General features: G+C 39.8%; 1 protein-coding gene across 2 annotated transcripts in view; it reads left to right on the top strand.

The window, feature by feature from the left end:
- The first annotated feature begins 10,609 nt into the window (after positions 1-10,609).
- Positions 10,610-25,013, top strand: part of Slc30a5 (solute carrier family 30 member 5) — a 40,428-nt gene continuing 26,024 nt past the window's right edge. The window contains exons 1-2 of one of the 2 annotated variants that reach the window (XM_027951628.3): positions 10,610-10,970; positions 16,821-16,943. In XM_027951628.3, coding sequence (XP_027807429.2) covers positions 10,888-10,970; positions 16,821-16,943 — 206 coding nt within the window. In that variant the 5' untranslated portion in view covers positions 10,610-10,887. The remainder of the gene's footprint in view (positions 10,971-16,820; positions 16,944-25,013) is intronic. The other variant, XM_027951626.2, reaches the window with a different exon arrangement.

The following is a 25,013-nucleotide window of genomic DNA, read 5'->3' as shown; positions in this document are numbered from 1 at the left end:
AATCAGGGATTCCTCAGTTGTCTGCTTTGCCAAAAACCTGGTATGTTTTAGTTATAGATATTAAAGATTGTTTTTTTTTTCAATTCCAATTCATCCTGAGGATAGTCCACGTTTTGCATTTACTATCCCTGCACTGAATAATGAAGGTCCTGATCAGAGATATGAATGGAAAGTACTCCCTCAAGGGATGGCTAACAGCCCAACTATGTGTCAAATTTATGTTAACAAAGTAATCCAGCCACTTAGAAATCAAAATCCTGAACTACAAATATTTCACTATATGGATGATGTATTATTAGCACACAAAGATAAAAACACATTGCTAGAATGTTATGCCACACTTACAAACTTATTAAAAAGTTATAATCTAGAGAGAGCAATAGATAAAGTACAATTAAATTTTCCAATTAATTATTTAGGAGTTCTATTATCCTCAACCATGGTCCGTCCACCAAAAATTCAAATACGAGTAGATCAACTCAAATCACTTAATGACTTTCAAAAGTTATTAGGAGACATAAATTGGATAAGGCCTTATTTAGGTATACCAACAGGAGAGTTGGGACCTTTATTTGATATCCTAAAAGGTCCATCAGATCCAAATTCACCCCGAATATTAACGCCTGAAGCAAGAAAGGCATTAAAAATCATTGAAACATATATGGAAAATATGCATTTAGATAGAATTGATATAAGTTTGCCTTTATTATTTATTGTACTACCAACAAAAAATATTCCTACAGGAGTATTTTGGCAAGAAGGTCCATTATTATGGATACATTTATCTTATTCTCCTAACACTATTCTTACTAGGTATCCTGAGGCTGTAGGACAATTAATACTCAAAGGAATAAAAGCAGCGAAGGGAGTGTTTGGAATTTCTCCCAATAAAATTATTACTCCATATACTATGAATCAAATTGATGAGTTAGCTAATGAGTTAAATACTTGGGTAATAATCATGTGCAAATCTAATGTTTCATTTGATAACCACTTACCATCTAATCCTTTATTGTCTTTTTGGTCATTGCATCCTGTAATTTTTCCAAAAATGACAAGAAAAACACCTATCATGAATGCTCCAAATATATTCACTGATGGGTCAAATAATGGTACAGCAGCAGTAGTTACCCCTGATCAAACTTTTACATTTTTAGTACCCAAACAATCAGCTCAAAAGGTAGAGCTTAATGCAGTTTTACAAGCTTTTTTGATGTTTAAAGATTCTGTATTTAATTTATTTTCTGATAGTCAGTATGTAGTTAATGCTATAGTATCTCTTGAAGATGCTGGTAGGATTTCCCCTTCTTCTACTGTTTTCTCTTTGCTTTCCACTATACAAAGTCTAATCTGGGACAGAAAAGATCCATTCTTTATAGGACATATCAGGGCACATACAGGATTGCCTGGAGCCCTTAGTTTGGGCAATGATTTAGCAGATAAAACTACACATGACATACATATTTTCTCTACACTAGAAGAAGCTATAAATTTTCATAAAAAGTTCCATGTCAATGCTAATACTTTACAAAAGCGCTTTAAAATAACTAAGGAACAAGCTAGACAAATAATAAAACAATGTCAAAATTGTGTGACCTTTTTACCACAAGTTAATCTTGGAGTCAATCCTAGAGGATTGATACCTAACCATATTTGGCAGATGGACGTCACACACTTGCCAGAATTTGGAAAATTAAAATATTTGCATGTTACAGTTGATACTTCTTCTGGATTTTTGATGGGCTCCCTTCATGCCAGAGAAAAAACTAAAGATGTTATAGCTCATTGCTTACAAAATTTTGCCACTGTGGGTGTTCCAAAACAGTTAAAAACAGATAATGCCCCTGGTTATTCTTCTACCTCTTTTAAACAATTTTGCTCAACATTTGGCATTACTCATATAACAGGAATCCCATACAATCCACAGGGACAAGGCATAGTTGAAAGAGCTCATCAAACTATTAAAATGTACTTATTAAAGCAAAAAGAAGGAATTGGGAAGGGGTATATATTCCCCAAAGATAAACTTAAAATAACCCTTTTTACTCTAAACTTTTTAAATTTGGATTCATCAGGACTTAGTGCTGCGGAAAGGCATATGTGTCCAAAAAATGTGCATAAGCCCAAGGTACTTTGGAAGGATATTCTAACAGGACAATGGAAAGGTCCTGACCCAGTAATTGTCTGGAGTCGGGGGTCTGTTTGTGTGTTTCCACAGGGAGAACAGCAGCCGATTTGGATTCCAGAGAGATTAACCAAGGTCCTGACCCAGTGATTGTCTGGAGTCGGGGGTCTGTTTATGTGTTTCCACAGGGAGAACAGCAGCCGATTTGGATTCCAGAAAGATTAACTAAAGCAATTTCTACAGACCAAAAAGAAGATGATTTGGCTCAAATCCATAACAACTGATATCGAAAACTCCAGTTTGGCTATTCTTACATCTGCAACAGAACCAGGATGCTTTTTTCAATATCTATTTTATTATTGCCCTTTGCCATATCATGAAGTTCTATTTTGTTTTTTGAGCTCATACAGACCTAGGTTAATGTTTTGCTGATCAGTTCTATTTTTTGACTATAGAGTTTTTAAACATTGCAATGGAGATTTCACCTGTAAAAAGTTATAAGGCCTTTACTATAATGTTATGTGTTGTATGTATTATATTATGTGTGCACACTTGTGTTTTGTGTTATATGTTTGAATGTACGTATGTCCATATATCATATATGATGAGTGCTCATGATAAAATGGATCCAAATATTTTTTTTCACGTGATTTATATGGTTTAATTTAAATTGGGTAAACAACTGTTGAGGATTGTTTTAATATGTAAACAAAAAAGAAGGTTAACAGATCTGTTTGTTTACTTTCACCTTTCCTTTTCATTATATTTAATAATTCTCTTAAAGACAATGTAAATTGTTAAGAAAATTGTTTTCTTTTAGTGCCTTCTGTAATGTTACATAATTTTTTCTTTAGCCATTATTGCCAGAATTCCTATCTTCATCCCAGTGCCGGTGAAGACAATGTAAATTGTTAAGAAAATTGTTTTCTTTTAGTGCCTTCTGTAATGTTACATAATTTTTTCTTTAGCCATTATTGCCAGAATTCCTATCTTCATCCCAGTGCTGGTGAAGTCAAAGATAAAACCAATCTACAGCTTCTACAATAGCCATCACTGAACTGCTTGCAGAACTTGCCTGGACACATTGTGAGCTCACCTGTATGCATTGTGAACTATCTGTTGGTGCAGCGACTTGTGGTAGTGTTGGGGTATTTTTGCTGATGATGTCATTGGTGGTACAATTTTTCCAAAAGGAGCCGTCAATTGGCTTGGTGTATCTTCCTCCCTTCTGCTTGTCATGATCGTCCAGCTAAAATTTGGGGGCCAACAGAGGTGAGGCAAAGAAACTCACCCCCCCCCCCCCCCCCGCTGGTACAAAGACCTCTCCACAGGTGTGGCTGTATACTGGACCGGTAGTCAGTGACGGGTAAGATCCAATTGCAATGGTACCAACCTAAGGACCATATGTACTATTGGACAACCTAAGGCAGGCACGGTCCCTAAGCCACATGCTTGTTGTTTAAACAGAGAGGGGGAGATGTTGAGAGCCACAGCCGAAGGGGCCCCAGCAAACTTCCAGCTGCCAGCAAACTTCCAGCTGCCGGCTGATGATTGGCTCACAGCGGCCCCAGCAACATCTAGCTGATTGGCTCCTCTGCGGTGATGCTCATTGGGCTGTTTCCCTGCCCTTTCAGACCACGGAGCTGCTCATTGGGGGACTTTTTTGGCTCCACCCACGTGACCCAGCCAATCGGCCTCAAGAGCAGGAGGATTGTGGGAGGTGGAGAGAAGCTTGTGTGGGAGAGAGAGGCTTATGGAAAGCCGGTGGTGGCAGTTGAGGCTCTGAGGGTTTTTCCTGAGAGGCTGTTTTGTTTGGCATGTGTGGTTCTAAAAATAAAGTTAGTTTCTTTTGACAAGTGGCTCCTGATTGTGCCCAGCCAGACTGCGGCAGGTGGGTATAGATGTATAGAACAAATACTTGAAATGCCTACAGCATAATTATAATGAAACCTTGAAATCCTCTGGCAGATATTTTTTTGTTTAATATTTATTTTTTAGTTGTAGTTGGACACAATACCTTTACTTATTTTTAATGTGGAGCTGAGGATCGAACCCAAGGCCTCTCATGTGCTAGGTGAGCGCTCTACCGCTGAGCCACAACCCCAGCCCCCTCCACTGGCAGATTTTGATCAGCTACTTGAGACTGAGCATGAGCTGTTTCTCATCATCTTCTCATTGGCATTCTTCTAATCTTCCCTGTAGATCCTCGGTGTTTTCATTTTTAATGACTCACATTAAATGCTGCAAAAGGGATTACCGCACACTGTTATGGGCCAGGCTATATGGGCAATGACCAAACAGACTCCATTTTATCCTGACTCCATACCATATAAGAAATGCTTCTCCCATGGGAAAGCCCCACTTCTGTACCCATTAATAGTTACCTAGCATAATAACATACTTGGCAACACAAAATAGCAATTCTTATACAATGTAAAATTGTTCTCTTTCCATTTTTCTTGGGCAACGTACCTTGTCAGAGATTGGTTATCTAGACATTAGTAACCATTCTCTAACTTGTACTGAACTAGGGTCATTTTGACTCTCTTCCCTGCAGAGTCCCGTGGGAAATACCAATGTACCCATTGCATTGTCTCACTAACTTCCCAATTCACCCAGATGTGGTTTTTGCCTTTAAATATCCTAAAATGCTCAGGCTCGGGGCTGTTCCTTGCAGAGACAGTTGTGGGTCCTGCGGGGAGCAGTGCCAGCAGGCCTGCTAAATACTCTTCAATTTGGACAAAACTGGAACTTTGTGTGTTTTCTAAGCAACCTGCCCCACAACAACACGAGAGTCCCTAACTTCTAAGAAATCAAATCCTAAGAACTATTTAGTGCTTCCTTTACACCTCTGCCATTATCGTGTGACGCCCAATATCTCTGAGAATTCCAGAGCACTCACACCCCCACTCCACTTCCTATCTAGTTGAAGATGTTTGTGGAATTATTGAACGTTGTCATTTTCCTTTTCTGCTTTCAAATGAAGAATAAGAATATCTTTAGCATCAGGTATTGTCATCTGATGAGTTTGGGGTAACTTTATCCACCAAAGTATATTATCCACCAAACATATTAGGGGTTGACTTTTATGAAATAAAATGTATTTTATAAAATCCATGTACATCTTATTGTTATCCAAGGTTTGATACCACTTGTATTCAGTGTTCTTAACTGCAAATCACTGCCACCACTCTGATTCCTGCAAAAAGGAATTTTTAAAAGAAATAATGGATAATTCACAGAACACTTTGGAAGATCAGAGAGCCAGACTCTAAAGCAAGGCATCCTGAAGCAATGCCCAACCATGCCATAGAGGCCACTCCGCCAAAAAAAAAACCACTGCCACAGACTCTTGGAACCAATGATTTAGGACTGGTCATCAGAAGCTCTGTCACTGCTATTTTCAAAGAAAAGGCCAAATGCTTCCTCAGGGTAGAAGGTCAATGCCCCTACTTGTCACCACCCAACTAAAGTCAAGTCATGTCTGGATATGTTTAATCAGTGAAACCCAAGTTACATGCCAAAAGTAGGGAAATGTGAATTCTCTGGTTCGACCTCAGGAAGATGAAACATACAATGTGGAAGATAACCACAACACAGGTAGCCCTGTAGCAGAAGCTCTCAATAAGTTCTTGCCTATATATGCTGGGATCATTTTCCTATTTCCACACATACTAGTAGCCAATATCTTTAACTCTGTTGGAGAACTACTACTATTGTGATCCCCAGTGTGTGACCTTCAAATATCCAATCCCCATGGAGAAACTTTGCCTGATATTACACCCTTGCATGTCTTTCTTTACTCTCCTGTACCACTTTCCTAGATTTCCTGGGTTATTTACCTCAAATCACTTTGATATAAATCCTCATCTCAGAGTCTGCCTCTGGGAAACCTAACCAGGACCTACATTTGGATCTAGTATGTGGTACGTATTCAGTAAGTATTCCTTGGAAGGAAAAAAGGTGATGCTAAGTTGCTTGTCAAGACGGTGTCCACCATACTCTCTGATCCAGATTCCTGGAGGTGACCTATGAAACAGGCCTTCCCCATCTGGCTCTCATATCATTGGAATAAGTTGTCACTCATGTGGGAAGAACATAGCAAAAGAGCTGAAATTGAAGTGCATCAAGATAATAATAGCAATCACTTTCAACTCATTAAGTGAAATAGGAAGGTATGAAACCATACTGACATCAATTAGTAGATCAATAAAGGGACAGGAAAGTCTTACCTTACATTCAAAGGTCAATAATAAATGTTGATGGGAGGGATGATTATCATTTGGTTACATTTATAGTGATAATTGTTTTGGTCAAGAAGCAAAAATCAATACTAATATAAACGAGTGAAAGTGTGAAAAGGTCTCAAGATATCTCCAGACAAAATACTTCTTAATTAACTTTAAGAAGTATTTTTAAGAATTAACTTTTGTCTGATGTGGAAATGACATAGTTGGTGTGTCCAGTTGGGGTCCAGGTCCTTGTTGTCTCAAACAAAAAACTGAGCCAAACACACGCAAGTAACAGGCATAGTACAGATATATTGAAGGTGAAGATGAGAGAAGCACTCCACAAGGTATAGAAGAGTGGGGCTGAGCAAGAAAGAAAGGTTCAAGGCCCCAATATCTAGAAATTAGTGTCTTATATGCCCAGCTGTGAGGCATTCTCTTTTCTGTACGAACTGGATTGAAGACCTTACCCTACTTGTTCCCATTGGTTACCTTATGAAACCTGATGAGAATGTTGTCCAATTTTCTCCCATTAGTTACTTTAGAACAGCTAATTTTACCCCCATTTTACTCCCATTGGTAATTTTAAAATATTGAATCAATGACCGTAGTTGTCATGATAATAGGACTGTCCCTGTCTTGTCCTCCAAAAGCATCTTTCTCATATCCTCTCTCCACCATCTTGGCATCCCTGAACTCCTACCTAACAAAAACATCAGACAAACTGATGGATATTCTACAAAGTCATTGGCTTGTCCTCTTCAAAAATTCAAGGTCCATGCAAGAAAAGCAAAAGAAAAGGAAACTAATGATGAAGCCAGAATTAGGCAGGCACATAGGCAAGGGTGGGATCCAGAGAATGGAGGGATTGAAATATTAATTCCCTCAGAGCCCTTCCTCCACCCTTATCAAGATAACCTGCCCCTGCTCCAAACTGTTGCTGAAGTAAACCTGTTCCAGGGATTGTCCCTCCCTCCGAGGAGTTATAAAAGTTGTTAATTACGCCCCTTTACTGATAAAGATCAGCTCACTCCTCCCTGGCTTCTCCAGCCCATCTGCTTCTCACCTTTTGGCCATCCCACCAGAGCATCTCCTGGACCTAGTCACCTATGCAGAAAGGAGAGAGATAAGGGGAAGAGAGCAGCAGAAAAATATATATGCCTAGGACATATAAAAAAATGCAGAACACCCTCACTTCTGGGGATACCAGGATACCAGCTATGGCCCCCTTCTCCCTCCCAGGAGAAGTCTGTTACTTCTTTTTAAATAAATCCTGCTTTATGTGCTTGCCTCAGCGTGCTTCTCTAATGTTATACTTCAACATGTAGGGAAGCAGAACTAATCAATGAGACAGGAGAATTAAAAGCAATACGTGATTCTGGATTGGTCCCCATTAAGTATTTTATGGGGAAAAATCTGAATGATGTTTGTGGGTTAGAAAGTACTGTGGTATCAATGTTAATTTCCTGATTTCGATAGATACATTATAATTTTTTGAAGAATGTCCTTATTTTTAGGAAACAGACATTGAAGTATTTAGGAGCAATGTGGCATCGTGTTTATAAATTACTCTCAAATGATTCCACAAAACAAAACAACAAAAAATGTACCTGTATATAGAGAAAGAGTGGTAAGGCAGAGGTGGTAAATTGCTAACAACTGAGGAATCGGCTTAGGGAATACAGGTGTTCTTTGAATTCTTGAAACTGTTTCAAAGTTCTTGTTCTTGTTTTGGAGTGGGGGTGGGCATCAGGGATTGAACTCAGGGGCACTTGACCACTGAGCCACATACCCAGCCCTGTTTTGTATTTTATTTAGAGACAGGGTCTCACTGTGTTGCTAAGCGCCTTACTTTTGCTGAGGCTGGCTTTGAACTTCTGATCCTCCTGCCTCAGCCTCCCAAGCTGAGCCCCTGAGATTACAGGCATGTACCACCACACCCGGCTTCGAAGTTTTAAATTCTTTCCACTTTAATAATTGTAAACTATTTCTTATAATTATTGTAATTCCCTGAAACAATCTACTTCAAAATCGGTATAAATAAAAGCATAGAGTTAATAAAAAAATAAATCACTTATGAACAAAATAAAAGAACTTTTAAAATAAATAAGAACTATTCGCAAAATGTCCTAAAACCTATGAGTCTTAAATTCTGTGTTTTATTTATGTACTAAATTTTACTATTAAGAAGCCACAGGTGGGCTGGGGATGTGGCTCCAGCGGTAGCGCGCTTGCCTGGCATGCGTGCAGCCCGGGTTCAGTCCTCAGCACCACATACAAAGATTTTGTGTCCCCCGAAAACTAAAAAATAAATATTAAAAAAATTCTCTCTCTCTCTCTCTCTCTAAAAAAAAAAAAAAGAAGAAGAAGCCACAGGTGAGGGGCTGGAATAGTCTAGCTCCTCAAAGGTCTTCTCTTCATATTATTAAGTTAAAAAATAAGGTACAACGGCCCTGCACAGTGGCATGTGGTTGTGATCCCAGTGACTTGGGAGGTTAAGGCAAAAGGATCTCAAGTTTGAGGCCAGCCTCAGCAACTTAGCAAGACTCTGTCTCAAAACAAAAATAATAATACTAAAAAAATCAAGGGTGTGTAGCTCAGTGGTAGAAAGTTTCTGAGTTCAATCCTGTACTACAAATAAATAATAAGGTACAATGATCCCCAGAAGATTTTGTATCAGAGTTTTTCTTAATATGAATAAGCTTTAATTTATTTCATTTCATTATAATACAAGTCAAACAAAAGTCTCCAGATTACATTATATAATATAATGAACAGCCACCCAATCTAAAATAAAACATTTCTGTTTTTTCCATCTGAAAACATTTATTAGTTCTCATTCTCCTTGACATATACTTGTATCTTACACGCACACACCCACACACACACAAAAAGAAGAAGTAACTTATATTAACACAACTAAGGTCACATATAGCTATTGGTTTAACCATTTTATAACAAAACAATATCTGAGAATTATACTTTCTAGTAATAATCTCCTCATTAAAAATACTATTTTGAAAAATTGTAGAACTACCTAAAGATGATTTAGATATTTTTGTTTTCTTATTTTGTTTGCTTTCTATAAATCATAATTATAAGGGTTTGAGGGCTGCCTTCCTCTGTGTTCTTCACATAGAATGTGTCTTCTGCCAATGTTTTTTTCATGTGCAAAATCTTATGAGTGGGGTCAGGCTTATAGCTCAGTTGGTGGAGTGCTTGCATTGGGTTTGATTCTCAGCACTTCATATAAATGAGTAAATAAAAAATAAAGGTCCATCAACAATGTTAAAAAATATTTAAAAACTTAAATTAAATTACATTTTTAAAAAATCTTATGAGAAGCCGGGTAGAGTGGCGCACACCTGTAACCCCAGCACCTCAGGAGGCTGAGGCAGGAGAATCACAAGTTCAAAGCCAGCCTCAGCAACTGTGAGGCGCTAAACAACTCAGTGAGACCCTGTCTCTACATAAAATACAAAACATAAAATACAAAATTGGGCTGGAGGCCTCGCTCAATAGCCCCTGAGTTCAATCCCCACTACCCCCACGCAAAAAAAAAAAAAAAAAAAAAAAAATCTTATGAGTGTCAGATAGGATTGTCTACCCATGAGTCTTTTCTTGTTATACCTTATTTGGGAAAGCTTAGCTAAATATTTTCCACAATAGATTATCATGTCCCAGCCAGCAGACTCTTTGTTACTATGGCTCTTCGTGTGTACTCAAATTAAGAGTACTATAAACTAATTGTAATCTATACTGTTCAAAATCCTATTTTCATTTCCAACTGCTATCCCCAAATTTCCCTATGAGCAATAATAGTTAATATCTATTGAGTGATAGGGTATATCATTTACTTTTCTAGATACTTAAATAGTTATATTTTGGAGGTGACTTGATGTTTTAAAGATTTTGAGCCTTCTCATTAGAAAAATGTTGATCCACTTATCACGCAAGTTCGAGGCAGCGAGTGCGTTACAGTCTACACAGAGGGTAAGACTATTGAACTTGGTTTAATCACACGTGTGCATTTTCTGTGACCCATCCCTCGCTGTGCTACAGGAACCCGCTATAACCCAGACGGCCCATAGGTGGCGCTGCAAGGGCACGTAAGTGCCTCATCCTCTTCAAAGGGAAAGACTGATTTGGGGCGGGGATTCGAGCCGCCATCCCCACGGTGGGAGGAGCCAACAGAAGGAGACGGGAAGTCGAGTGTTTCCTTGTGCGCAGGCGCAGGACTGGGCACTCCCCCGGGAGCGAGGGATGCTGGGCCCGATGACGTGGCCTGGCAACGTCCTTGCCGGTGGGGCCTCCCGGGAACCGGCGAATCGAAACTGCTCGCGGCCTAGTCCCAACTCGCGTGCGCTTGTAAACCGGAGCTGGGAATAGCGGTGGCGGTCCGGCCTGCAGGAACCCGACAAGGGTTGCTGCTGCCATGGGGGAGTGACGCGCCTGCGCCCGTTGTTCCGCGGCAGCGACAAGACATGAGGAGACCCCGCGGCAGGGGTAGCGGCGGCGGCTCCTGAGCCCGGGATGGAGGAGAAATACAGCGGGGACGCGCTGACCGGCCCCAGCAGCGGCGGCGGCCTCGGGCGGGTGGACGTGCCCAGCTCTCGGTAAGGGACTGATCCCGACTCGCCGCTCGCGCACTGCGGCCCCGGACGGCAGCTGCCAGCCCGGCGGTTCGGACACACCTTCTCTCCGGCCTCCCTTGGACTCGCACGCGCTGCCGAGCCTTGAGTCCTCTCCCGCTGCTTCCCAGCCTGCTGCCTGCCTCTAGGTTCATTGGCGTCTGTGGCGCCCACTGCAGAATGGACGCTCTGAGATCCAGGAAGCTTCTGCTAGATTCCCTGGGTTTCAGGGCAGACCGTCAGCCTTAGAACCAGTTTCTAATCAGAGAAACATTTCTCATGGCTGTTTCTCCCTGGAGCAGTAGCTTGGTGACAACTTAACCTTAACGACGTCTCCCTGCGTAAATTGGGGGAAGGTGTCACTGTCATCTCTGAAAAAATCAAAGTACAAGCAGATTAACTTGGGTGTTCAGGTTAACCCAGCACATCAAGAATTAAGCCCCGTCGTTGAGTTTTCTTTTCCTTTTTTTTTTTTTTTTGGTTTCTTTTATTATTTAAATAAGAAATGTATGCTCGCTGTCAAAAAAAAAAAAAAAATTCATAGAGGTCCTCCCACCAACACCTAAAGGCCAGAGACCAGGTAGCACAGTGACACTGTCCAGTGTCTTTCCTGACCTGCCCTAAATTCTGAGGTAGTGTTATAGGATGCATAAAATAAGGCCCAGCAATTTGATTAGAATTGGTACTTATTGCCTTCGTTTCTAATGAGGTTAAGTTTTTGTGGTTCTTCACAATTTTGAGATTTAAAAATTATTTTGACAAATTCCTTAGAACAGCAGTAACAGCCTTACTGATGTAACTTTTGCACGTGAAAATCAAAACATCACATATGCTGGAGCAGAACTTCAACCAACTGCATTTTTGTAGCATAAATTTTCTATTTTGAGCAATTCATTTTGTAAATAACAGCATATCAGATATTAATTTTTGGCCCATGACAACTAAATGCAATATAGGGGAGTTGTAGTCTAGATTTGGTAATCGCGAAGGGAAAATGTTGTAAAAGACATTACATGTCTTTTGACAAAATTGGACTATGGACTACAGATTAAGTATTATATCATTGTTAAGTTTCCTGTTGATAACCGTGGTGGTTTTATAGCAGAATGCCCGTGTGCATTGTGGGGTTTTTCTGGTTTGTTTGTTATCCGGAATTGAACCCATGGGTATTTAACCACCTAGCGACATCCTGGCCCTTTTTTGTATATTTATTTAGAGACAGGGTCTCCTGAGTTGTTTAGGGCCTCACTAAGTTGCTGAGGCTGAGTTTGAACTCAAAATCCTTCCTGCCTTAGCCTTCGAGTCACTGGGATTACAGGTGTGTGCCACTGCACCCAGCTTCATGTTCTTTTTTTTTTTTTTTTTTTTTTAATTGTAGTTGGACACAATACCTTTATTTTATTTATTTTTACATGGTGCTGAGGATCAAAGCACTTGCTAGGCAAGTGCTTTACCCCCGAGCCACAACCCCAGGCCCTCCATGTTCTTTTTTTTTTTTTTTTTAACTTTTGATTTTTTTTTTTTAAAGAGAGAGAGATACTTTTTTTTATTTATTTTTTTTTTAGTTTTCAGCGGACACAACATCTTTGTTTGTATGTGGTGCTGAGGATCGAACCCAGGCCGCACGCATGCCAAGCGAGCGCACTACCGCTTGAGCCACATCCCCAGCCCGAGATAATTTTTTTAATATTTATTTTTTAGTGGACACAACATCTAATTTTGATGTGGTGTTGAGGATCTAACCCAGCGCCCCGCACATGCCAGGCGAGCACGCTACCACTTGAGCCACGTCCCCAGCCCATGCTTTTTTTTTTTTTATGTGGTGCTGAGAATCGAACCCGGGTCGCACCCATGCTAGGCAAGCGCTCTACCGCTGAGCCACAATCCCAGCCCTCCATGTTCTTATTTAGGAGTAAAAAAACATTGATGTGTTTTACTCCCTCTCAAATAATCCAGGGGGGAAAAAATCTGTTTGAGAGCACAATAAAACAAATGAGACAATATATTTACAATTAAGTTGTCTAGAAAAAGGGCATACTATTCTCTGTTAATTTGAAATTATTTTTAAATGAGTTGTTTAAATACTTTTTTACTCAAGAACTTATTGTCTTAGGTAGGTAAATGTGGTAAACAATTCTTTGCCATCTGTTTGCTCAGCACAGTTATCATTGCAGAACCAAAGTCAATTCAGGACTGGCTGAATTTGGATTCCAGGTTACAAAAGTTTTTCTTTATAGAGGCTAAAAACCAAAACTGGTTGTAATCTCCAACAAAAACTGACTGTGGTGGCACATGCCTGTAGTAATCCCAGTTATTCAGGACGCTGAGGCAGGAGGATCAAAAGTTTGAGGCCAGCCGAAGCAATTTAATAAGACCTGGTCTCAAAATAAAACATTAAAGACCTGGGGATATAGCTCAGTGGCAGGGAACTTGCTTAACATGGGTTTAATCCCCAGTATCTCAAAAAAGCAACAACTAATTGATAAATTCCTGAATTCACACTATTTTAAATATCTTTATTTTATTTATTTATTTTTATGTGGTGCTAAGGATCAAACCAGTGCCCCACATGTGCCAGGCAAGCACTGTACCACTGAACAACAACCCCAGCCCCTTGGACTATTTTAAATAAAGTTTCCTTTCTCTCTCTCTTTTTTTTTTTTCCTTGCAGAACTAGGGCTTGAACCCAGGAGCGTTTAATCACTGAGTCACATCCCCAGCCCATTTTATTTTTAATTTTGAGATAGAGTCTTACTGAGTTGCTGAGGCTGGCCTCAGACTTGCAGTCCTCCTACCCCAGCCTCCCAAGTCACTGGGATTGCAGGTATGCACCACCATGCCAGGCTGTGTGTGTGTGTGTGTGTGTGTGTTTAATTTAAAAAAGAGAGTAAAGAAGCCAGGCATGGTTGTGCACTCCTGTAATCCCAGCAGCTCAGGAGGCTGAGCTAGGAGGATTGCAAGTTCAAAGCCAGCCTCAGCAAAAGCAAGGCACTAAGCAACTCAGTGAGGCCCTATCTCTAAAAAAATACAAAATAGGGCTGGGATATGGCTCAGTGGTCAAGTACCCCGAGTTTAAATTCAATCCCCAGTACCAGAACATAAAAGGAGTAAAGAAAATTGGTGTCAGAAAGACCATAAGAGTAATAATATTATCAAGAAGTATTTTACATAGGTTAATGCTCCATATGACTAAATCTTGTCATTCAAGTGCCCTGTTTTTCAAGTTTTGTTAATACTTTAGTCAGAAATTATTTAGAAATCTATATACTAATCACCTTCCCAAGTGCATTATAAATATAGCTCAGTGGTAGAACACCTGCCTGTCTGAGGCCCTGGGTTTGATCCCCAGCACTACAAAAAGAAATTACATATGTAGGGGCATACAGGCAGAGATACAAAATTTACCTTTTCCTTAATGACTTAAGAGTTATTATGAGCATCATCTCATGAACCGAGTAAATATAGTACTGTTTTCAAGGGTTCCTTCCCAGTACTCGTGTTGTACCTATGCTGCTGTCTTGTATTTTGAAATATTATTCCTATTCCATGCTTGGTATTTCCTACACTGTCTTCATTACAGACTATATATCTCAAACTCTGTGGAGATACCCTTCCCTTCCCTAGTTAGTTGTTTCCATGTGTGTTCTTTCCAGACTCTGTTAAGTGGATCACATAGATTTGTCTATTTGCCAGTCTTTCCCAGTAGAACTCAAGCTCCTTGAGTGTAGGGTCTCTACTATGCATTTAGTGTCCCAGCTATTACCTAGAAATGTGTTTAGTTGTAAGAAACAAAAATAACAGAGGCTGAAACAAATAGGGATTCTATCTTCTCACAACAAAGAAACCAGAGGTTGCTGGTGTTTGTTCAGAGCCCTCAGTGATACCATCTGGGAGGCAAATTCTTTTTGTTTTTCCTCTCTGCCATTAATTCTTAGTGTGCAGGAATAATGAGATTGATAGTTCCAGGTACATCTTGCCCCTTTATGTGGAAGAGGGATGGCTATACCTGAAAACACCCTGTCAGTAAGTGAACAAGGAACTATGTGAAGAATGACTGAATAACCCTATGGAGGATTTATGTATAATCATGAGTAGTTGAGAAGATGAGAACCCTCAAAAGCCTTTTGGATGAACTTTGGCCTTTTGGGCAATATATTAAAAAGAGCAAGCTAAGAAGACCTGGGATTGACCCTGCCTAGCTCTGTGCACTTCTTCTTTCCAATCTACAACCTGAGAGGAGCTGGGCTAGACAATCTCGAAGGTGTTTTTTTACCTCTTAAATGTTAATGTCCTAACTTTTTTCCCCTAACATATACATTTACTTTCAGACCTAGATAACTGCTAGAGATTTTCGTAGGCTTTGTAGAAGGGTTCTGCTGGGGGGTTGAAGCCTGGCTGTTGGGATGTTGAAATTAAAGGAAAGAAGGTAAGCAGGGCTAAGAAGAGAAACTTCTTTTTAATCTCCACATTTTTAGTCCAATGCCTCATCCTTCCTTTTCTCTTTGCTTCATGTTCAGACCTAACCAGAGGCTAAAACTTATGACTCTTGTGGTAATTGAGAAGGGATGTTGCCTGGCTGTGAAAGGCAAGAACGTGGGGATCTAGTTACTTAGAAGACTTCTCTAAGGATCCTCCCTTTGGTAGCTTCCCACACCCTTTCTCAGATGCATGTGGTTCCTGGAGCTTTTCAGAAATCTCTGGATCAGGGCACTTGGATTTTCAATCCTTACTGTAATCACTTAGCAAGTTAGTGTCTTCTGGTTTCATCACAGATAGAATTTAGTCCCTATTTTTGTTTTCCTTAATTGTTTGGAGTAATTGATAAATTGAAAGACATAATACAGGGCTGGGGCTGGGGCTCAGTGATGGAGCGCTCACCTGGCACACGTGAGGCACTGGGTTCCATCCTCAGCACCACATAAAAATAAAATAAACATATTGTGTCCACCTACAAATAAAAAAATTTAAAATTTTTTTTAAAAAGACATAGTATAGGGGCTGGGGTTGTGGCTCAATGTAGAGCGCTTGCCTAACACATGTGAGGCACTGGGTTTGATCCTCAGCATCACATAAAATATAAGTAAATAAAGTTATTTGTAAATCTACAGCTAATATGTGTGTGTTTATATACATAAAATGAAGACATTACAGGCTGGGTGCGGTGGCACACGCCTGTAATCCCAGCTACCTGGGAGGTTGAGGAAGGATGATTGCAAGGTCAAAGCCAGTTTCGGCAACTTAGCAAGGCCCCCAGCAACTTAGCCAGAGCCTTTGTCAAAACATAAAAAGGGGTAGGAATGTGGGGATGTGGCTCGTTGGTTAAGTGCGCTGGGTTCCATCCCCAATGCCAAACAAACAAACAAAAAAAAGCATATTATAGCCAGACATGGTAGCACTTGTTTGTAATCCCAGCAATGCAGGAAGCTAAAATGGAGGATCGCAAATTTGAGGGCAGCCTTAGCAATTTAGTGAGACCCTGTCTCAAAATAAAAAATAAAAAGGACTAGGGTATAGCTCAGTGGCAACTGGTTGATCAAGAACATCTTTATTTTTAGTTGTTGCTTTTTCAAAAAATAGACTGCATCTATATATATTATCATTCACATACATTGAAAAGAAACCAGGAGTATAACATACACCAGAATGTTAACAATAGTTACCATGTGGATAATGAGTTGTTTGGGTTTGTTTTCTGTTTGGCTTTTTTGTATTGTTTCATATTTGTTTATGTGTATATCTTTGTATTCTGTAATGTCTGTTACTTGTATAAGAAGAAAATTACTGAGTTCCTTGTGATTTCAATTATACTGAAAGTTGTTTGTTTTTATTTTCCAGATTAACAAAATATATTGTGTTACTGTGTTTCACTAAAGTTTTGAAAGCTGTGGGACTTTTTGAATCATATGATCTCCTGAAAGCTGTTCACATTGTTCAGTTCATTTTCATATTAAAACTTGGGTGAGTATGTTCCTTATTTTCTAAGTTAAACCATGCTAGCAGATGGACATAGTGCCATATAACCTATAGTCCCAGCATTTGAGAAGTTGAGGCAGGAGAATTGCCACAGTCTGGCTGGGCACAAATGCCGCAGTCTGGCTGGGCACACAATCACGAGCCACCACACAGCTTGTAGATTCAAACAGCAACTCTTTATTCCCGAACTCACACCAGCCGTCTACAAACACGTTCTGGGGAAATCCACGTTCTCTGCCCAAATTCACGTTCTCTGCCCAAATCCACATCCACTGGGCTTCTATCTCCCAAAAACATACTGTCTGAATCCCGTGAGAACTCAAGGGGAACTCAGGCAGCAGGATACGCCCTATTCCCAGCAGGAATAATCTTAAACCTTAAACCTGGAACCTAAACCGGGAACGCCCTAAACCCGATTATCTTAAACCGGGAACACCCTAATCCGCCTTGGTCCTTGAGCAAGGTCACCTACATTCAGTGTCACTGCAACATGGGGTACGCTGGCAAGGAAATTGTCATACCTACTTGGCTAATGGCTCCCAGCATCTCCCCCCTTCTGATTAATTAAACAACAAGCAATGTGGCTTAAGGACCGTGCCTGGTAGGTTGTCCAATTCAACATATGGTTCTTACCCGTCTTCGGAAAACTGACCTTTAGGCGTCAGCCTCCTGTCTTAGGTTGATACCACTGCAATTGAATCATACCCGTCACTGACTACCGGTCCAGCATACAGCCATACTTGTGGATAGGTCTATGCACCAGTGGGGGGGTGAGGTTCTTTGCCTCACCTCTGTTGGCCCCCAAATTTGGCCTTGGTGCCAGTGGGGGAGTGAGGTTAATGTGGCTTATGGACCGTGCCTGGTAGGTTGTCCAATTCAACATATGGTTCTTACCCGTCATCGGAAAACTGACCTTTAGGCGTCAGTCTCCTGTCTTAGGTTGATACCACTGCAATTGAATCATACCCATCACTGACTACCGGTCCAGCATATAGCCATTGACCCCCAAATTTTAGACCATCACTAGCAGAAGGGAGGAGGGTACAGAAATGCCACGACACCAAGCCAATAGACGGCTCCTTGGGAAAAATTGCATCACTGGTGACACCATCAGCAAAGATATGTCAGCACTACCACAATTAACATGGGGTGCGCTGGCAAGGAAATAAAAATTGCATCACTAGTGACACCATCAGCAAAGATATGCCAGCATTACCACAATTCGCTGCACCAAACAATAGTTACATAGTCCAGGCAAGTTCTGCAAGCAGTTCAAAGCGGAGGAATCTATCAATATGTCCATTTCCTCCCAAAATCCATTTCCTCCCAAAGTAAGTTAACTCCTTGATTGAGCATTACTTGTTGAGTTATATTCATTGATGCATCAGTTTATACAGTTTACTGTGATAGCTATCATAGAAGCTGTAGTCTGGTTGTATCTTTGTCTTCACCGGCACTGGGATGAAGATAGGAATTCTGGCAATGATGCTAAAGAGACATTATCCTGAAAAGAATTATTAAATATAATGAAAAGGAAAGGTGAAAGTAAACAAACAGATCTGTTAACCTACTTTAAAAACAATCCTTAACAGCTGTTTACCTAATTTAAATTAGTAAACAAACAGATCTGTTAACCACCTTTAAAAACAATCCTTAACAGCTGTTTACCTAATTTAAATTAAACCATTTAAATCACGTGAATAAAAAAAATAATAATTCGGATCCATTTTTTCATGAGCGCTCCTCATATAAGAAATATGGACATACGCACATACAGACATACAACACAAAACACAAGAGTGTACACAGACGTACAACACATAAGAAAATAGTAAAGGCTTTGTAGCTTTACCTAGGTGAAATCTCCATTGCAATGTTTAAAAACTCCACAGTCAAAAAATAAAACTGATCAGAAAAACATTAACCTAGGTTTGTATGAGCTCAAAAAATAAAAATAGAACCTTATGATGTGGAAAAATGCAATAATAAAATAGCTATTGAAAAAAACATCCTGGTTAATCACTGTCGCAGATGTAAGAATGGCCAAGCTGGAGTTCTGGATATCAGCTGTTATGGATTTGAGTCAAATCATCTTCTTTTCGATCTGTAGAAATTGTTTTAGTTAATCTCTCTGGAATCCAAATGGGCTGCTGTTCTCCCTGTGGAAAAACACAAACAGAGCCCCGACTCCAGACTATCACTGGGTCAGGACCTTTCCATTGTCCTGTTAGAATATCTTTCCAAAGTACCTTAGGCTTATGTACATTTTTTGGATACATATGCCTTTCCACAGCACTAAGTCCTGATGAATCTAAATTTAAAAAGTTTAGAGTAAAAAGCGTTATTTTAAGTTTATCTTTGGGGGATATATACCCCCTTCCAATTCCCTCTTTTTGCTTTAATAAGTATGTTTTAATAGTTTGATGAGCTCTTTCAACTATGCCTTGTCCCTGTGGATTGTATGGGATTCCTGTTATATGAGTAATACCAAATGATGAGCAAAATTGTTTAAAAGAGGTAGAGGTATAGCCACACCATTATCGGTTTTTAACTGTTTAGGAACGCCCACAGTGGCAAAATTTTGTAAGCAATGAGCTATAACATCTTTAGTTTTTTCTCCGGCATGAAGGGAGCCCATCAAAAATCCGGAAGTATCGACTGTAACATGTAAATATTTTAATTTTCCAAATTCTGGCAAGTGTGTGACGTCCATCTGCCAAATATGGTTAGGTATCAGTCCTCTAGGATTGACTCCAAGATTAACTTGTGGTAAAAATGTCACACAATTTTGACATTGTTTTATTATATGTCTGGCTTGTTCCTTAGTTATTTTAAAACGCTTTTGTAAAGTATTAGCATTAACATGAAACCTTTTATGAAAATTTGTAACTTCTTCAAATGTAGAGAAAATATGTATGTCATGTGTAGTTTTATCTGCTAAATCATTGCCTAAACTAAGGGCTCCAGGCAATCCTGTATGTGCCCTAATATGTCCTATAAAGAATGGATCTTTTCTGTCCCAGATTAGACTTTGTATAGTGGAAAACAAAGAGAAAACAGTAGAAGAAGGGGAAATCCTACCAGCATCTTCAAGAGATACTATAGCATTAACTACATACTGACTATCAGAAAATAAATTAAATACAGAATCTTTAAACATCAAAAAAGCTTGTAAAACTGCATTAAGCTCTACCTTTTGAGCTGATTGTTTGGGTACTAAAAATGTAAAAGTTTGACCAGGGGTAACTACTGCTGCTGTACCATTATTTGACCCATCAGTGAATATATTTGGAGCATTCATGATAGGTGTTTTTCTTGTCATTTTAGGAAAAACTACAGGATGCTTAGACCAGAAAGACAACAAAGGATTAGATGGTAAATGATTATCAAATGAAACATTAGATTTACACATGATTATTGCCCAAGTATTTAACTCATTAGCTAACTCATCAATTTGATCCATAGTATATGGAGTAATAATTTTATTGGGAGAAATTCCAAACACTCCCTTCGCTGCTTTTATTCCTTTGAGTATTAATTGTCCTACAGCCTCAGGATACCTAGTAAGAATAGTGTTAGGAGAATAAGATAAATGTATCCACAATAATGGACCTTCTTGCCAAAATACTCCTGTAGGAATATTTTTTGTTGGTAGTACAATAAATAATAAAGGCAAACTTATATCAATTCTATCCAAATGTATGTTTTCCATATATGTTTCAATAATTTTTAATGCCTTTCTTGCTTTAGGAGTTAACATGCGGGGTGAATTTGGATCTGATGGACCTTTTAGAATATCAAATAAAGGTCCCAACTCTCCTGTTGGTATACCTAGATAAGGCCTTATCCAATTTATGTCTCCCAATAACTTTTGAAAGTCGTTAAGTGATTTGAGTTGATCTACTCGTATTTGAATTTTTGGTGGACGGACCATGGTTGAGGATAATAGAACTCCTAAATAATTAATTGGAAAATTTAATTGTACTTTATCTATTGCTATCTCTAGATTATAATTTTTTAATAAGTTTGTAAGTGTGGCATAACATTCCAGCAATGTGTTTTTATCTTTATGTGCCAATAATACATCATCCATATAGTGAAATATTTGTAGTTCAGGATTTTGATTTCTAAGTGGCTGGATTGCTTTGTTAACATATATTTGACACATAGTTGGACTGTTAGCCATCCCTTGAGGGAGTACTTTCCATTCATATCTCTGATCAGGACCTTCATGATTTAATGCAGGGATAGTAAATGCAAAACGTGGACTATCCTCAGGATGAATTGGAATTGAAAAAAAACAATCTTTAATATCTATAGCTAAAACATGCCAGGTTTTTGGCAAAGCAGACAATTGAGGAATCCCTGATTGAGCAGGTCCCATAATAACCATCTCATTATTAATGGCTCTTAAATCTTGCAATAATCTCCATTTACCAGATTTCTTTTTGATGACAAAAATGGGAGTATTATGGGGAGATATGGAAGGTTGTATATGTCCTTCCGCTAATTGTTGTTTGACCAGATCATGGGCTACTTGTAATCTTTTCTTTAGTCAGGGGCCACTGAGGAACCCACACTGGTCTTTCTGATTTCCAAGTAATTTTGATTGTCTCAGTGGCCCTTTCTGAAAATCCAACCCATGTCTGTCTGTTCCTTGATCTATTTGTATTGATGCTGCTATACCTTGCCCTTGTTTTCCTAATCTTTTTTCTTTCCTAAAGCCTTGTCTAGCTCTAGTAGTGGGCGCATTAGGATTGATATTATTTGTTAACGGTCAAACCTAATTGATCTACGACATCTCGTCCCCATAAATTTATAGGAAGATGATCCAATATATATGGCTGTATAGTTCCTTCACATCCTTCAGGATCCTTCCAATCTAATATCATAGAACTTCTATGGGGATTAGTCGCAACTCCTAGGCCTCGAAGCGTTTGAGTGACTTGTTGTAATGGCCAATGTTTTGGCCATTCTTGACGAGATATGATGCTAAGGTCAGCTCCTGTGTCCAGTAGCCCATTAAACTCATGACCTTGAATATTTAGTTTTAGCATTGGGCGAGAATCTAAATTTAAAGACAACATAGCCCAATCTACACCTGTGGAGCCTAATCCCCTGGAACCTCTTTCTACACTATGACTAGGAAATTTATTATGTAGGCTGGGTATTATTAACAACTGTGCTATTTTATCTCCAGGTGAAATTACTGATATACCTCTTCGAGAACTAGCTATAATTTTTATTTCACCTACATAATCGGGATCAATTACCCCAGGACTTATCATAAGTCCTTTTAATGTAGATGAACTACGTCCCAATAATAAGCCTGCTGTTCCTTGGGGAAGAGGTCCTTTTACTCCTGTGGGAATGATTTGAACTCCCATCTCTGGAGTTAATACTGCTCTGGCAGAGGCGCAGATGTCCAACCCTGCGCTCCCTCTGGTTTGTCTGATGAGGGATTTAATGGACAATGTGTCCTGGGCACTACCCTGATGGTGCTGCTGGGTTCCTCCACTGCCCCGTAGATTTGTGGTTGTGGGCCCCGGAGCATTGGACCCCCCTGTCCGTTTTTTGGCAATGGAGCCTGATGCCTTTCTCCACGATATCGTGGATAAATACCTGGTCCTTGTTCGTTTTTTGATAAGGGAGTACCCTCTATGGTGGTTTGAGAACGGCATTCATTAGCCCAATGTCTCCCTCTACGGCATCGTGGGCAAATACCCGGTATTCTATTCCTTTGATAACCTACTTTTGTTAAGCCCTCCTCCTATGGGGCAATTCCTTTTAAAATGTCCTGTTTGTTCACAATCATAGCATGTTTTTGGCCTGGCATCTAAAGCCTGTTGTACTGCAGCTGCCAAGACTTGCCCTTGTTCATTAATATCTCTACATAATTTAATATATGTGTTTAAATCTTCATGTCTCCATGGTCTAATAACCTCTCTGCAGCAACGATTTGCTTGGTCATAAGCCAGTTGTTTTATTAATGGCATTGCTTGTTTTGTATCCCCAAAAATTTTGGCAGCCGTTTGAATTAGCCTATCTACAAAGTCAGCGTAAGGTTCATTAGCTCTCTGTATTACCTTAGATAGCTGACCTTGTAAATCTCCATGTCCTTGTAAAGTCTTCCAAGCCCTAACTGCGTCTGCAGCAATTTGTGCATATATAGTAGGATCATATTCAATTTGTTGCCGTTGACCCTCATAAGGTCCTTTTCCTAACAACATATCTAGATTTCTTTGAGGGTAACCGGCTGCTGCATTTCGCCTAGCTGTCTCTGTGCAAAATTCCTCATTGGCAACCTTCCATAACAAATATTGTCCTCCATTTAGTACAGATTTACACATGCTAGCCCAGTCTGCTGGCGTCATGTCCAAGTTAGTAATGGACTCGACCATGCTTACCGTGAAGGGAGCTTGGGGACCATAGGTTGTTACAGCCTCCTTTAACTGCTTCACTGTTTTAAAATCTAAAGCACGGTGAATTCGCTGTCCTCCTACCTGTTTAAGTACAGGGCATGCTAATCTTTGAGGTCCTGTCTCAGGATCCCATTTATCAACTACGGGGTTTGAGGGCCACTCAGCTGTCTCCATCGGTGGGGCTGTTGGTTGAATTACGCCCTCTTGTGATAAAACGGAGTTAGTAACAGCCTCCTGTTGTGGCCTTTTTCCTAACAACCCCTTTTCCTTTAAATTTTCTTCCTCTGTCTGACTAGCTCGAGAGACCTTCTCTTTTGCTTGATCTAAAATGTCTTTCTCCATGGTCTGAACCTCTAACAATTTACTTAACATCTTTTCGGTTTGTTTTTTACTAATTTCTAATCTACTATAAAGATAACACAACCCAATAAGATAACACAAAACAAAACCGAAACTGAATGAAACAAAAACGGAATAAAAAATCGTTGTATCAATTTTCTCTTCCTCAGGGCCGACAAACTTCAAACCTTTAGTCAACCATTTTTTCCAATTTGCCTGAGAAATTTCTAGGGATAGGCAGCTTGAAACAAAAACAAGATAAATCAAAACAAGAATGCACTGTTTTTTTTTGAAATGGTCACCCATTCTTTTGCTCTTCCTCAGGGGCGAGCAATTTCACTTACCTCCAAGCTTTAGACGTTCCCCGTACGGGCCACCAAATGCCGCAGTCTGGCTGGGCACAAATGCCGCAGTCTGGCTGGGCACACAATCACGAGCCACCACACAGCTTGTAGATTCAAACAGCAACTCTTTATTCCCGAACTCACACCAGCCGTCTACAAACACGTTCTGGGGAAATCCACGTTCTCTGCCCAAATCCACGTTCTCTGCCCAAATCCACATCCACTGGGCTTCTATCTCCCAAAAACATACTGTCTGAATCCCGTGAGAACTCAAGGGGAACTCAGGCAGCAGGATACGCCCTATTCCCAGCAGGAATAATCTTAAACCTTAAACCTGGAACCTAAACCGGGAACGCCCTAAACCCGATTATCTTAAACCGAGAACACCCTAATCCGCCTTGGTCCTTGAGCAAGGTCACCTACATTCAATGTCACTGCAACATGGGGTACGCTGGCAAGGAAATTGTCATACCTACTTGGCTAATGGCTCCCAGCAGAGAATCCCTTGAGCCCCGGAGTTCAAAGTCAACCTGGCAACATAGTAAGATCTAATCTGAAGAAAAGAAGTTTAAAAAAAAAAAAACCAAACATGCTGAACTGCATTTCCTGTATAATCCTTTCATAGTGTACTATGTCCTCTTCTACATATAGTAATTCATTCTTCCTAAATAGACATTTCTGGATCTTGAAATTGATAGTGACTACTTTCTGCTGTCTTCTATTACTAAAAATATATTAAACCCTTGGGAGTATAATTTTGGTAATTTGGGAAAGAGATTCTTTACTAGGAAATTTTAAGCACCAGTTGTATGCAACTGGGGGAGACAGGAAATTGAACCCCCCAGGCTTTGCACATGCTAGACAAGCACTCTTCCACTGGGCTATATCCCCAGTTCCTTTTATGTTATATTGTGAAATGGAGACTCTTTAAGTTATCCAGGTTGTCTTGA

The sequence above is a fragment of the Marmota flaviventris genome, chromosome 5, assembly GCF_047511675.1.
Source record: "Marmota flaviventris isolate mMarFla1 chromosome 5, mMarFla1.hap1, whole genome shotgun sequence".
Classification (NCBI taxonomy): domain Eukaryota; kingdom Metazoa; phylum Chordata; class Mammalia; order Rodentia; family Sciuridae; genus Marmota; species Marmota flaviventris.
Note: the sequence above shows the minus strand (reverse complement) of the source record. Positions and strands in the feature narration are given on the sequence as shown.